The sequence below is a fragment of the Alosa alosa genome, chromosome 3, assembly GCF_017589495.1.
Source record: "Alosa alosa isolate M-15738 ecotype Scorff River chromosome 3, AALO_Geno_1.1, whole genome shotgun sequence".
NCBI lineage: Eukaryota > Metazoa > Chordata > Actinopteri > Clupeiformes > Clupeidae > Alosa > Alosa alosa.
Window position 1 is genome coordinate 28346636 of NC_063191.1, and position 15766 is coordinate 28362401.

Genomic DNA, 15766 nt, shown 5'->3' on the forward strand with positions numbered 1-15766 from the left:
CAAAGTTAAATAAATAATATTCTTTCACACAAACTCGCGTCACAAACCTACGTCACCGCCCATTTGGAGGTGCAAACAATCGAATTTTTGGTTATTTAACCATCAGTTAACATCAAAACAGGCATTTTACCTTGGATAGACTCGAGCAATAGGAGTGATTAACGTCAAAAGATCTAGACTGGAGTAACTCAACATTTGACACCTCCGATATGTTTAGTGTTCTAAAGACATTAAATTTACGCCCACAAATACCAGCATGTTTGTGTGAAAGAATACCCATAGGCTTCTTGAATGCTACGGGGCCTACAGTCAGGAACCCTGACAAACTTCGAGCTAAAGTCACCATCCCTAACAAAATGGCCTGTCATGTGCTGTTCCAATTGATCAGGTGCCTCGCCTTAAAATAACTTGCCTAATTAGCACATGCCTCCTGTTAACCTATGTGCCTATCTGTTGCCGTGTTGCAATCGTTTATCCAATTTTTAGACATAGGGATCCCATCGGGTGGTTTTTCTGGTTAACTTAGTTTGTTAGGCACTCCCAATTTCTCCAAAGCGTGTGTAAGCTTGATGGGAGGCGGAGTTGTCCAGTCATCCTCTCCTCAAAGTCCGCCCATCCCTCGTCTACTCATTCAAAACCAACGAGGTTGAAACATTTACCCCGACATACGCTCCAGACAAGGCAGTGTGTGCCCCACATCGACGAGAAACCTGCAAAATGGCCCCGGTATTAATCAAACGCATTTTAATCAGTGAAAGTGTGGACGCTTGTTGCAAAAAGATTCTGCAAGAAAATGGCATTGAAGTTACGGAGAAGCAGAACATGAGCAAGGATGAGTTGATTGCTGACATAAAGGTAGGTTAAAAAATCCATGTAGCATTTGCAAATCTGCAAATGCTTGAGGCAACAATCAGGCAGCAATGCGCGATTGTAATGTATAGCTGATAATGGCCGAATAGCTGAACAAACTAGACTAGCCTTTATTCATAAAGTTGTTTTCAGCAGACTCAGCTAAAATTGATGTAGGCCTATGATAATTTACCAGTCAACGTGAAAATCGTTAAGGTTCATGCAGATGCGGAATTAGAATTATTGGCAAATTTTACTTTTTTTTTCTTGTGAAAGTGGAGCTACTTTGCCAGCGCCGCCCTCCGTGCAGCCTATCAGTATGATGCAACATCACAAAGATTTACCTTGCCACTTGGCAATTGTCCTGATGAAATCCCAGGACTTTTATGCATCAGCAAACTGTATCTTTAAGCAACCTCTTTGCTCTAACCGATCATGTCAATTTTGTGAACATGTAGACAGGTTATGTCGACACTTCTGTCGACTCATCACTTTACAATACAGTAGAAGAAGAACACATGACCCACAAAGTCACAGATCATGCGGATACAGATCAGCTTGTGAAAGTGATTTACTAGTTTCGCCTACTGCATATTGTCTTGCAGAACTACGACGGTCTAGTAGTGCGGTCTGCCACAAAAGTGACAGCCGAGGTAATCAATGCGGCAAGCAATCTCAAAATCATCGGGCGAGCAGGGACTGGAGTGGACAACGTGGATGTGGAGGCGGCCACCAAAAACGGCATCATTGTCATGAAGTAGGTGCACTGTATGTTTTACAGACCATGAAAGCTGCTGAATTAATTGTGTCGCGGCTCCCCACGATTTCATGGTCCCTGTGATTCTTTTACAGCACCCCAAGTGGCAACACTATCAGTGCCGCTGAATTGACCTGCGCCCTTATCATGAGTCTCTCAAGGTAGGTATAGCAATCTCCTGCAAGCATTCCTGTTGACTTGACCAAACTATAATACACTTTTCCCTCACTCAGTTTCTTGCTTCATGCAGTTTCCACTACATTGAAATGCTAGGCCTACTATTCATGCATTGCCAAAACTTCTCTGGATATGAAAGTATCCATCCATCCTCTAGCTTACTGAGAGATATTGTATTATTTCCCCTCATAGGCATGTGCCACAAGCAGATATGTCAATGAAGGCTGGAAGGTGGGACCGTAAAAAGGTACACTCATAATACCTTAATTGTGCTGTTTGACTGTAATCAGTGTGCCCCCATCAGAATAGGGAGCCTGTCTGTCGCTGCCAGTGTTTTTGTCCCCCACTGCACTGTTCACTCTGTTGACACTAATCCACTTTGATTACTGAAATGTGCCGAGTGGTGTGATGCGAGCGGGTGCAAGCGGGGTAATGTTGTGTTAACAATTTTGCAGTTCATGGGCGCGGAGTTGTATGGAAAGGTACTGGGCATTGTCGGATTGGGCAGGATCGGGAAGGAGGTGGCCAGCAGAATGCAGTCTTTCGGGATGAGGGTGAGGATCAGTTTATCTCTCCACTCACTTCTCCACTCTGTCCATCCATCTGTCCATTTGGTTTCCTCTTCACTTTCCAGTTCTTGTCCCCTTTTCTCTCTCTCTCTCTCTCCAACAACATTCTCTGTTGATTATTTTTTTTTTCAATTAATTGATTAGTTGTATGATTGTTAAAATGTCAGAAATTTGTGGAAAAAATGTGGATCAGTGTTTCCTCAAACACACTTTATTTTTTCCAAAGATATTTAGATTACTGTTCATTTTAATAGTGGACAACTAATCGATTAATTGCTGCCCCCCCCCTTCCTCATTCTTCATTGCCAAGTCTGAGCTCTCACTGAACAGTAGTCCGCCTCTCACACTTTTATTTTATGAAATGCTGAAGTGGCTTCCGTTGTGCTGTCTCTTGCAGACGATTGGCTACGACCCCATCACCCCCGTGGAAGTGTCCGCCTCCTGGGGGGTGGAGCAGATGTCTCTGGAGCAGTTGTGGCCCCAGTGTGATTACATCACAGTGCACACCCCGCTCATGCCCTCCACCACAGGTCAGTCAAGATCAAGGGGGACCCTACAGGGATGCAGAAGCCTTGGAACGCCTGGGCCATATGTTTGGGCTTTGTGATTGCTACTTGAAGTCTACTGGCAGTAGATTAGATTGCCTTGCAGAGCAAACTATATTGGAGCCAGCCAGAGAGAGAAAGATAGAAAATATTTTATTTTATTATATTATTTCACATGTTTGGGGTTTACTCCAAGAAGAATAGGAGAGGGAGGGAGAGAAGGGGAGGGGGTTTTATTCTACTCATGCAGTGCATTTCCTGACAACTCTCAATGAGTGATTTGACTAAGACATTTCTGTCTGCTTAGTGGGTGGAAAAGTGGGCTGATCTAGATTTGATTTCCACTTTGTCATAAAGTGTCCTGATGGCTTCTTCGCAGGGCTTCTGAACGATGAGTCGTTTGCCAAGTGCAAGAAGGGAGTGAAGGTGGTGAACTGTGCTCGGGGTGGCATCATTGACGAGGCGGCCCTGCTCCGCGCCCTGGAGTCTGGGCAGTGTGGGGGTGCCGGCCTGGATGTGTTTGTGGAGGTGGGTGTGTGTCCAAGCAACTGTATCCATGTTTGAAGTGTAATGACTGTTGCATAAGGATGCACGATTTGGTGGAAATATCTAATTGAGATTTTTCTGACAGATATTGCAAAGCTTCAGTTCAATATTCCAAATTACGCTTAGGAAATTGGGCTTCCTCTGATTAGTGAGCACGCCTAGTGCATGAAAAACACAGCACTCCTGTCATGCGAGCTTCAAAGTCTGTCACATATGGAGAATACTGTCTCACTGTCTGTCACATGGAGCATAACATGAATTAAAAAAGAATCATAATTGTGATAAGATTAACCATTGGGACAGAGTTGAAGGTTAATTGTAGCATTTTCAAGAAGATAATTGTGTTTGTTAAATTTGCGATTTTGATTAAAAATCAATTAATTGTGTAGTTAATTAATCAGTACTGAGCAATAACGTCTGTGAGGTTCTTGGAAATGCCAATAATGATGCCTCCTATGTGATGTGTTCAGCAGTAAAGCTTTTATGGCAGTGCTGCCAAGCCACACACTGCACCACTAAGGGAGAAGGGGGTTGGTAATCCAGTGTGTGGAAAAAGCACTGGTCATTTTTAGACAAGCGTCTTTTAGTGCTTTGAAGCGTGAAAGCAAATCCAGCAATCTCCTTTCTTCTGTCCAGCCGGCCATCAGTCTTGTGTGTACACACACACACACTTTCAGTCTTCCACTCCATATATCCAGGCTGCTCTGGTACCAAATCTCTAGTGATGTTTGTTAATGTCTGGGTGTACAGGAGCCTCCAAAAGAACGCGCGCTGGTGAACCACCCTAACGTGGTCAGCTGCCCCCATCTGGGCGCCAGCACCAAGGAGGCCCAGGCGCGCTGTGGGCAGGACATCGCCCTGCAGATGGTGGACATGGTGAAGGGCAAAGCTCTGGTGGGAGCGGTGAGTGGCAATGGACACATCTTGTTATTTATCCGCTTTAGTTATTGATTATGAGGATCCATTTATACACTTGAGGCTGGTTTCCCGTATATGGAATAAACGTAATCCTAGACGAATAGAAAACATCAGTGAAGATCTCCATTGGAAATAGATGTCTTAGTCCTAGATGAATAGAACACATCAGTGAAGATCTCCATTGGAAATAGATGTCTAGTCTAGGATGAGATGAGGCTTAATCCATGTATAGGAATCCAGCTCTGTTTGTTTTACACAAGCATGTGCTTGTATGACTGCTGAAAATAATGTTTGTCTTTCATTTAGAGCTTGATAAAAAAGAACCGACTTTGCATTACTCATAAGTTATATTGTCAGGGTCATTCCCAAAAGAATCTGGTGTGCGTGTGTAAGGGAGAGAGGGTCACCATAGGCATGCATGGAATGCACCAGATGGGACTGGGTTACCTCAATAACCGTTATTGCAAATGATACAAAAAACGCAAAAAATCTTTTGCCCATGTTTTACTTTTGTTTTATTTGTAATTGAAAACGTGCCATACTAATTGATAAAAGTGTTTTTATCCCACATTGTCATATCCCTAACCCAGGTGAATGCCCAGGTTTTGGCCAGTACATTCTCCCCTGAGTCTCACCAGTGGATCAGGCTTGGAGAGGCTATGGGTGCAGTGCTGAGGGCATGCACCTCCTCAAAGCAGCCCTACAGCCAAGTGCAAATCACCACCACAGGTAAGAGCGCACAACTGAAAGCTCATTGAACACCTAACATGTGCCCTCTGCTGGCGAAAGGGGGTTATTGCAAGGTGAATTGTTGCTCCATTGCCCCACCACTTCCCACAAGCCACACTTGCAAATTTCCCACTGCCTGCAATAATACATCAATCTCATCAAGGCTGTGTGTGGTGTAAGTGGCAGGGGAAGGAAAAGAAAAAGACTGAAATCACTTTGAGCATCTTTTTGTTTATTGATTCAATTATTCAATTATCTTTTTGTGTATTGATTCAATTATTCAATTATCTTTTTGTGTATTGATTCAATTATCTTTTTGTGTATTGATTCAATTATTCAATTATCTTTTTGTGTATTGATTCAATTATTCAATTATCTTTTTGTGTATTGATTCAATTATTCAATTATCTTTTTGTGTATTGATTCAATTACGGTTCTCATCTCAGGTGACTGCCTCAAACTGCCTAAAGAAGTCCACTGGTTTCCTCAGCTCAGCGGTTGTGGTCGGGCTTCTGACCGACAGCTCAAGTGGTGGTCCTAACCTGGTGAACGCACTGACCCTGGCCAAGGAGACGGGCCTTGAGGTAAAGTTCTGACTGCGCAACAGAAGGCTGTGGGTGTGATTCCCAGTTGCCCTCGTTGTGCCCTTCTGCAAGGCCCTTAAGCACAAATTGCAGTCCCTGAAATTGGTCTATGTAACTCGCATTGGACAAAAGCGTCAGGTAAATTCATAATTCAAGAAGAGCATGCTGATCTCACAGTTCATATTCAGTGATGAATAGCACACATGAGGTTTGGTTTTGACCTGGATGAAACATTTGCTATTAACTTCTTAAAAGAGAGGAAAAACTACCTCAAAATTAAGATTTCTCAATCACCAGGCAAATAACTGGTATACACAAAACACAATACTTAGCCTCAGCCCCAAAGAGTCCCATTGAGATTTGAATCTCTTTTCCAAAGGAGCTGGAAAGTGAAAGTGTGTTTGTGTGTGTCAGTCTCAGTCTCACCTCCTCCTTCCTTCTTCCGCTCCCTCAGGTGGCCATGAAGCACGATGACGGCGCGGGCGGCGCGGCGTGTGTGGTGGAGGTGTGTGTGAACGGCACGCGCAGCAAGGCCCAGGGCTCGGTGCAGGCCGACGCTCCGGTCCTGGAGGAGCTGGAGGGCAGCCCGTTCAGGCAGCCCGTCCCCCTGGCTGGACACCTGCTCTTCTTCAAGGCCGCCGCCTCGCCCCAGCTCCTGCCCTCCATCACAGGTGACGGGCTTTTTTTTTTAGCTTTGATTTAAATGACCGGTGGTATTTTGTGACTTGTGTGCTTAACATACACATGACAACGTCTCACCTCAGCTCAGCTGGCCCCATCACAACTGTGTCCATTCCTAAACCATCAGTTAGTCCAGTGTCCATAAAAAAAAGTCCAAGTTTTTATTTTCAAATTTTTTAGCTTTGATTTAAATGACCGGTGGATTTTTGTGTGTTTTAACGCACACATGATTATGCAACCTCACCTCACCTCACCTCAGCTCCTGTCCTGTTTCACAGGTGAGGTGCATCACAGCTGCTGTGAGGACACAGCTGTGGGCAACTGTGTCCATTCCTAAACAATCAGTTAGTCCAGTGTCCATTAAAAAAAACTCCATATGCAGTTTTTATTTTTTTAGTGATTTTAGCTATATTTTTAGCGATTAGTGATCGGTGTGATATTGACCTAAAATGTGTTGAAACATGATACCGAGTGTGAACTTTTGTCTCATAGCTCATCTCGGCTTGTCCCCTGCACTCCGAAATCTGGCGCTAGTTAGCTGATGCTACCAACAGGTTTTCAAAGGGGGTGCCTCGGGCATCAGCCTAGCCATGCAAATAAATCACTGTTTTACACCATTTACGAGGCTCAAAGTAGCTCCACACTTCATTGGTAGACTTTGAGGGCCCTGACATTTAAAACGAGACATTGAGAACTTTGAAAAAGCACTGGTAGTTTATTTACAAGACTATTTATACAGACAGTACCTTCAGGAAGTTTACCGTTCGCCGCCATCTTGAATTTAGTCACGATAAAGTCGAAATTACGAAAGTCTAATGAACCGGTATGATAAGGGATCAGATTCCAAAAATAATTCTGTGGAAATGCATGGATTTCAGTTGCTGCTACTAAAGTGTGTGTGTGTGTGTGTGTACAGGCCAGTATAATATTAGAGATAAAGAAAAGAAAGGTGGCAGTGGGAGGAAGGAGGACTTTTCTTGCCGCTATTCTTTTCAAAAACTGGAACTCTTGGCCAATCGATGTTTTGTTGAGTAAGACGTAATCAATTGATTCCCAAGTGGTGTTATTGTTATTCCCAAAGTAGGAATTGTGTTCATTCTGATTTCAGTATACTCTCATGTGTTGCTTTCAGAAATCCATACATGATCATCTGGGGTTGATTGCTTTTTCGAAACTGTACACACACACACACACACACACACACACACCTTTCTTTTCTTTTGCTTACAGGTGCCTTGGCAGCAGCAGGTGTGGAAATGGAGTTGTTTAGCGCCCCCACTGCCCGTGATGGTGAGCAGTGGTACTGCGTGGGGATTTCCTCCTTGATGGGAGATCTTGGCGCTCTCAAGGCCTGGTGAAGGAAGCAGCCCAGATTACTGTTTGAAATTAGCAAGAAGCCACTTTCCCCAAGGGACCAGTGTTCTAGCATTCCACAGTCTAATAATCTAACCATACTTTATGTCTATTGTTAACTTTTACATCTGCTGTATGTATTAACATTTCAGTCCGATATGGAAAGTTTTATAATAAGCGCTTGGGTAAAGTTGTTATTTGACATTTGTTTACAACGTGCACTTACATGTTACAGACAGGTTTATTATGTGATTAAACTCCTGTTTAATAACAATCTTTCATGTGTTTGTGTTTCATAGATAATAAAAACTTGTTTAAGAGAAGTACTGTTTTTTTTTTTATCTCAATGCTAATGTTTCTCTTAAACACAAACAGTCTCTATAGTTACAATTAGTTATTTCTGTGCATTCTCTAGGGTGCATTTGATGGGAGAGTATATCATGGAGTCATGCCAAATTTAGCAAAGGTCCTTTGCTGGACTCATCTGAGGAATTTGGGAATGGAAATATATTTGCAAGCGTACAGAGAAATGAAATGTCCAGTCTAAAAGATTAATTTTTGGTGTGTGCTTGTGCTGAACACTAGTGGACTATGTTAGAATGCACATTATGCAATGTGCTTAATCCTTATTAGGATTAGACCAAGACTGCCATGGCAACAAAGAGGAATGACCATAGGCTACATGGTCATTCCCCTTTGGATATAGGGGATGGTGTTTTCTCTCCTTAGGATCCATATTATCCAGACACAACAAAACGTTATTTAGTGACTTAAAAATAACATAAATGTGTGGTTATTCATCTTTGCTAGGCCATCTGAACAGTTATCTCTGCAATCCTCTGAAGTGCAGCGCCTCGTTGGAAAGAATGATCTCTTAGGCTGCCTAGAATCAACAGAGCCGGGTGACAGCGGGTGCCTCTCCAAGTGTACACAGATACCAAAATAGGACCTCAGCAGCCCACTATCGCGGCTCAACCTAAATCGAGGTCTAGATGTCTGAGCTGGTCGAGGGAGTTACACACGTTTGGAACACAACAAACGCGAATATTTGAATGTCTATGGGAGGGATACCTGGCGCACATCCACTAAAAAAGGTACGTTTTGCTATACCGGAGATACTGGTGACTTCTACAGAAAGGCTGACAGATCAGTTATATTACCGTGTAACCTAGGTTGGAGCTGGTTCTCAATAAATGGAGTCAAGTTTCACCTGAACTGAAAAAGCATGCGATGTCACGTGTCGGTTAACTTCATTCAAACAAATAGTCCGTGCCTTTTCACATTGGACTGTTGGAATTAAACTGCATGACCCTTCAGTGATTTGTGTCAATTGAGACGTGTGTGTCTGGATATAAGTTTAATGGTTCGGTTATTAAATAGTAGCCTATTATTAATTTAAAAAAATGCCATAGGTCTTTTGCATAATTCAACTGAGTAACATCAGATGAAACATTTAATATTTCACAAAACTCACACGGTAGCCTAAGGCCTTCTGAACCTCATGTCAAGTTATTATTTTCCTTAAGGTGCCAATGTCATCAAAAGGTCAGGAAAGTTACACCTATGAATTCTGTGACACCACTCACCCAACGGAACTCCTGGACACGCTCCGGGAATTCTACACCTGCGGACTTTTCACCGACATAGCGCTCACGTGCGCCTCCGGTCAAGTTTACCGCTGCCACAAAGCCGTCCTGTCCGCACGCAGTTCTTACTTCCGAGTCATGTTCACGCTTGACATGCGGGAACGCTCGAACGAGCTCATCAACCTGCCTGGTGTAGACGGTGACATCCTCGACGCTCTCATCACCTACGTATACACATCCAGAGTTACCATAACCCAAAATAACGTCCAGAGCCTCCTAGAAGCATCAGACTTGCTGCAGTTCTCCGCGGTCAAGAGGGCCTGTGAGGAGTTCCTTATCCGGCTGCTGGATGTGGACAACTGCCTGGGCATGCACTCCTTAGCAGAGCTCCACGTGTGCGTGGCCCTGGAGAGGGAGGCGCGCAGGGTGATGCTCAGCCGCTTTGAGGAGCTCATCCAACAGGACGAGTTCTTAGAGGCCGACCAGAAGAAGCTCACCACCGTCCTGGCCGCCGAGAACCTCAACGCCTGGCGGGAGGAGCTACTGCTGGAGGCAGTGGTCAGGTGGGTCGCCCATGACCCAAGGTCTCGCCTGGATTGCACCCAAGAACTACTCCGCTGTGTTCACCTGGAGCTTGACGAGACACGCTTCGGCGGCGCGCTGGACGCTGGTCACAGGGCCGTGGAGCTGGGCAGCGAGGAAAAACTCCGCGCCCTGATCCTCCACTCCCTCAAAGCCAGCAGCAAGGGGTTTGCCCTTGGCTGCAAGAAACTAGCCTCCAGTATGTACATCGTAGGTGGCTACTACTGGCATCCACTCTACGAGGTCCACATATGGGACCCCATCTCTGACACCTGGGTTCAGGGCAAAGACATGCCTGACTATGGCAGAGAGAGCTACAGCATCTCACTGCTGGGCCCAAACATCTATGTGACTGGAGGCTACAGAACAGAGACCATAGAGGCCCTGGACACTGTGTGGATCTACAATGTGGATGGCGATGAGTGGGCAGAGGGCTGCCCCATGATCACGCCCAGATACTACCACTGCTCGGTGACTGTGCGGGGGTGCATATATGCCATGGGGGGGTACAGGGGTGGGGCCCCTGCACGGGAGGCAGAATTTTACGATCCACTGAAAAAGGAATGGTTCCCAGTGGCAGACATGATACAAGGTATGAGGAGATTGTCTTTAAATGTGTAGTCCTTGACTCCACAATGTTAAATCCAATATACACTCTTTAGGTATTCAGCCAATTTGCTCCTCACTGTTCACTAGCTGTCTGTTCTATTTGTGTTTGTGTAACCTGTATCAGCTGGCTACCTTTACATGGGATCAGTGAGAAAAAAACGTTGTGTTTGTTAAGTCCTGGCTCTGTAAGTGGCTTGGAGAATGGCTGCATTCAGTGTGCTGGCCTTTTCTCCTTTCTTTTACTTAGTTACAAGTTCGGTCCAGCACTCTAAGAGACTGAGTTTAGCCTGCTCCTATTCCTGTAAGTGGTTTAGACCAAGCCAATTCTAACACCAACTCCAGCTAATTAACACATTGCTTCAGAAACATTGAAGCGAGGGGTGTAATTTGACTGGCGGATGAACTGAAATATCATCATCCAGAATTTAGCCACACACTGTGGCTTTAAACCACACAATAAATTACCTACCAGTTGGACTGCACAGGCATGTCAGTAAAAAAACATCTTCCAACAGAGATCTGGATGTTAATTTGTATTTTGGGTAGTGGAAGTTCAAGGGATTGAAGCCCCCTTGAGTCTTTGGTTTAGCCAGTTAACACTATGTGGCAGTAATCCTGCACAGTCACTCTGTGCAGCTTAGCTGTCCTTGACCCAGTCACATGAACTTAACATGGCCTTGTGGGTAGGACATAGAAAGCAACTTAGAGTACTGCTGAGTTACAGGGTGACTGCTTTTGAGTTGTCTCCAACAATTAAACTCTTTATTTCTGATATTACTTGTGTTTTCATAAGATGTGGTAATGTGCTTTCAGGAGTTGGAAATGCCACAGCTTGTGTTTTGAATGACCGGATCTATGTGACTGGTGGTCACTATGGCTACAGAGGAACTTGTACATATGAAAAAATTCAGATGTACAGACCAGACATCAATGAATGGAGCATTGCAACCATTTGTCCTCATCCTGGTAATACTGTTTATTTAGTAGATATTGGGCTGGTTGCCAGTGCATGGATTAAGCCTAGTATTAATTAAAGAGTCCTCATGAATTAAGAACTCTTTCTAGTCTACTCTGGGACTAATCAGAGATTTTCTAATGAGGATACAGCACTCAAAGAATCCTCCAAAGATGGGGTTAGTTTGTAATGCCAATAGTATCTCTACATTGTATGCCTCCTCATTCACTTGAATAGGACAATAGCTGCCTGATATCTGCCCAAAGTGTGTTGCAAGATGGCCACCGTATGTGTGTGTGTGTGTGTGTGTGTGTGTGGGGGGTGTACTTTGGCTTCATCCATTTACAGGAAACTGGCTGGAAAATGTCATGCAAAATTTTTCAGATTTTCAAGACAAAAAAGCCAATAATTCACACTGGCAACACATGCACTTTATCAAGAGAGCTTTATTAATGCAGTGAATCTTATGTAACAGTTTTGTATGCCTGCCCTGAAGTATGCCTTAGGGCAGCCGTGGCCTAGTGTGTACATCACCTCACTGTGTGTTCACTAATTCACGGATTGGGATAAATGCAGAGACCAAATTTCCCTCACGGGATCAAAAGAGTATATATACTTATACTTACTTATACTGCCTCAGATCACAAATAAGGCATTGAGATTATATTTTAAAGCCACCATGATAGTAATTTCGGTCATTTTAATGATTCATTTCTCCCCTTTTTTCCTTGCTGACAGAGTATGGGCTGTGCTCGGTGTCCCTGGACAACAAGCTGTACCTGGTGGGAGGCCAGACGACCATCACCGACTGCTACGACCCTGAGCGGGACGAGTGGCGGCAGATGTCCGTGATGAAGGAGAGGCGGATGGAGTGTGGCGCCGCCATCATCAACGGCTGTATCTACGTGACGGGTGGCTACTCGTACTCAAAGGGCACGTACCTGCAGAGCGTCGAGAAGTACGACCCCGAGCTGGACACCTGGGCTATCGTGGGCAACCTCCCCACTGCCACCAGGTCTCACGGCTGTGTCTGTTTCTATGGCGTTTAATACTGGAGTTGGGCATTCAGTGTTACCTTGTGTGGTGCTCAATGTTTCTGGTAAAAGTTAACTTTAGGTTAATGTGATATAGTTATTAACAAATAAGTTTAGGTTAATGTGGTGTTATTTTTTAAGAATAATTTTAGGTGAGTGTGATAACTTTCTGCTAAACCAGCTTAGAGTGTATCTCAGGTGAGAGCTGCAGTCCAGCATGTATTTGAGCCAAAAGGATGCAGCTACTGACTGCCATCTACTGTTGATGAAGGTACACAACCCCAGATTACCTCTGTCATAGCAGGTGCTGTTCTCCTTGTACTTATAGATAAGAAAGTTAAAAAAGTAAATCTACTTTATCAACCAAAATATGCCTTGTTGGCTAATACGGTTAACAGATTGTTGACATCTATACTGTAAATATAGTCATAATACCTAAAAAAAATGCCTTGAATAAGATTAGAGTAAATAGTTCCAACTACTTGATGGCCACAGCTGTACTAAGAGTTGCCACTTTTTCATAATAAGATCAATTCTGACACAAAGGCACACTGAAAGATTTTACAATATAGTGTTGGATAGTTAAGACAATTAAGGATGATGTTTTATGCAACCACTGGTAATGCAGCCCGGACCAGTTTAACAGGTTTTGGGGCAAACATTTATTTGTTCTTCTTACTGTTTCTCTGTACAAGCCAATAAGGTAAAATTGTGTACCTGACAAGTTTCGGCTACCTTGCCTCTGTAGCCTTCATCAGAGGTGTCACACACGGAACACACGGAAAAAAGAAAGAAATGGGTATGTAATCTTTCACAACGAAAACTAACAGCAACGGAAAGCAGTGTGTTGTCTTGGGGTCTTAACTTTGCCACAACACCAATAAACATCCCATACGAAGAATTCATCGTAGCAACAGAGTTAGCATGTCAGAAGATAACAAACCAAGGCGACAAAGCTGGTTTACGCAATGAAATAGCGGGGATACTGAAGTCTGCCAAAATGACACACAGGAACACAAGCAGGGAAGAATGGAAGGCTATACAGTCAATAGCCAAAGACAAAACCATCAAAGTGCTACCCGCAGACAAAGGCAGAACAACAGTCATCATGGACACAGAACAATACGAAAAACAAATGATAGACATGCTGGGCGATAAAGACACGTATGAAATCTTAAAGAGGGACCCTACAGAGGAGAAAAGGAAGAAACTGAAGACTCTGCTGAACCCATTAGTGGACCAGAGAAAAATAGACAAGGACAATTACAAGTACTTAGTACCTACAGCCAGTATCACTCCCAGAATATATGGCACCCCCAAAATTCACAAAAAAAAGACGTTCCACTCCGTCCCATTGTTGACAGCATAGGCTCAGTAACATACAACCTTTTCAAAGCCCTAGTTGAGATTATAAAACCTCTCCTGGGCGAACAAAGCAACACTGTAAAAATTCAAAGCAACTGGCACAGGAACTAAGCACAGTGAAAGTAGAGGCAGACGAGATACTCATATCCCACGATGTAGTCTCTCTGTTCAGAAAAACTCCAGTGGGCGCCACAATAAATATAGTGCAGAACCGCCTACAAGCAGACTCAACACTCAACCAACAAACAAACTTAAAAGTTGAAGACATAGTCCAGTTGCTAACGCTTGTAGCAAAGTCCACATACTTCCTTTTCAGAGGGATCATATACAGACAAAAAGGAGGGTTTTGCCATGGGGACCCCCTCTCAGCCATCATGAGGGATTCTTCATGGAGGACCTGGAAGCCAAAGCCATCGCCACCGCCTCCCAAAGAATGTAGGTTGACCCTCTGGAGACGCTATGTGGACGACATCTTGGAGAAGATCAAGACCAGCCACACACGAAGACTCACAGACCATCTAAACACCATAGACGAAACTGGAAACATAAAATTCACTCATGAGGAGGAAGAACATAGATCCATCGCCTTCCTGGACATGAAAATACATCACATTGAGGATGGTAGCATCAAGATAAAAATATACAGAAAACCCACACACACAGACCAGTATCTACTATGGGCATCAGAGCACCCCACAGCACACAAGCTATCAGTGGTCCGCACCCTATATGACCCATTCCAAGGTCATCACTGACAACCATGACAGAGAGGAGGAGGAGAACCACATGAAACAGGCACTAAAAAAGCTTGCAACTACCCAAACTGGGCCATAAACAAAGGCAAGAGAGAGGTCCAGAGAAATAACAAGGAGGAGAAAAAAGAAAAAAAGGTTCTAGGCCTGAGAACCTAGGCATGGTCACCCTCCCATACGTCAGGGGGGGGGTCACAGAACGCTGCATATACAGCGAGCGATGAGGAAACACCACATCATCACACCAGTGAAGCCACACATCAAGCTTCGCCAAATCCTAGTACATCCTAAGGATCAGATTCCCCCTGAGAAAAAGTGTGATGTGATATACGAGATCCCTTGCCTAACATGCAATAAAACGTATATAGGAGAGACAGGCTGGCAATTCAGCACACGAAAAAAGGAACACCAGAAAGAATGTGAAAAGGAAACATCTGGAACGCTCACCCGTGCAACAAGAATGAAAGCAACACAAGAAAATCTGAAATCTGCCATTTCAGACCACTGTAAGAGGGAAACCATCTTATGAACTGGGGACGCAGCCAAGGTCATCAGAACGGAAAGAAACAAATTCCATCGATGGATCAAAGAGGCGGTTGAAATCAGGAAGCGGGCCCCAAAGACTGTGAACCGGGATGAAGGAGCCTACCAGCTATCCCACACCTGGGACACAGTCCTGCAGGGCCGCCCCCGGCTGTATGAAAAACCACCAGACAGCAGAGGGCTTCCCCCGAGCACCCCAGGGGACACGGCCATCCCACCACATCAGGTGGGATGGAAAACTCCATATAACACAGCTCAGACGACGTCACACCAACATCACGTGACACCTCTGATGAAGGCTACAGAGGCAAGGTAGCCGAAACTTGTCAGGTACACAATTTTACCTTATTGGCTTGTACAGAGAAACAGTAAGAATTAGTAAAACAGTAAGCCTAATGAACCTCTTCAATATTTATTTGTTCTGTTTTGTACACGATGCATGCCTTAGCAGAACATACACAAATGCACTAAACCATTTATATTTGTTGTAAAATGTTATGTATTTATGAACTAAAATTTTATTCCTTTTTTACTTTATTGTTGGGTGAGTATACTGTAGTATCTTTGTCTTCTGAATGTGCACTGTTTTCAAACACTAAGGATGCATTCACACTAGACTGTTTGGTCCAGAC

General features: G+C 44.2%; 2 protein-coding genes across 2 annotated transcripts; both read left to right on the plus strand.

Moving 5' to 3' along the window:
* Positions 1 to 542: 542 nt before the first annotated feature.
* phgdh (phosphoglycerate dehydrogenase) lies at positions 543 to 8031 on the plus strand. Its single transcript, XM_048239095.1, has 12 exons — positions 543 to 855; positions 1455 to 1606; positions 1702 to 1767; positions 1976 to 2030; positions 2239 to 2337; positions 2750 to 2882; positions 3277 to 3425; positions 4194 to 4346; positions 4952 to 5094; positions 5551 to 5674; positions 6129 to 6345; positions 7586 to 8031. The coding sequence occupies exons 1-12, from the start codon at positions 718 to 720 to the stop codon at positions 7711 to 7713; spliced, it is 1557 nt and encodes a 518-aa protein (XP_048095052.1). The 5' UTR covers positions 543 to 717; the 3' UTR covers positions 7714 to 8031.
* Positions 8032 to 8465: 434 nt separating this feature from the next.
* Positions 8466 to 13801, plus strand: klhl23 (kelch-like family member 23). The gene is made up of 4 exons (XM_048239375.1): positions 8466 to 8802; positions 9235 to 10468; positions 11299 to 11451; positions 12179 to 13801. The coding sequence occupies exons 1-4, from the start codon at positions 8761 to 8763 to the stop codon at positions 12487 to 12489; spliced, it is 1740 nt and encodes a 579-aa protein (XP_048095332.1). The 5' UTR covers positions 8466 to 8760; the 3' UTR covers positions 12490 to 13801.
* Positions 13802 to 15766: the final 1965 nt, after the last annotated feature.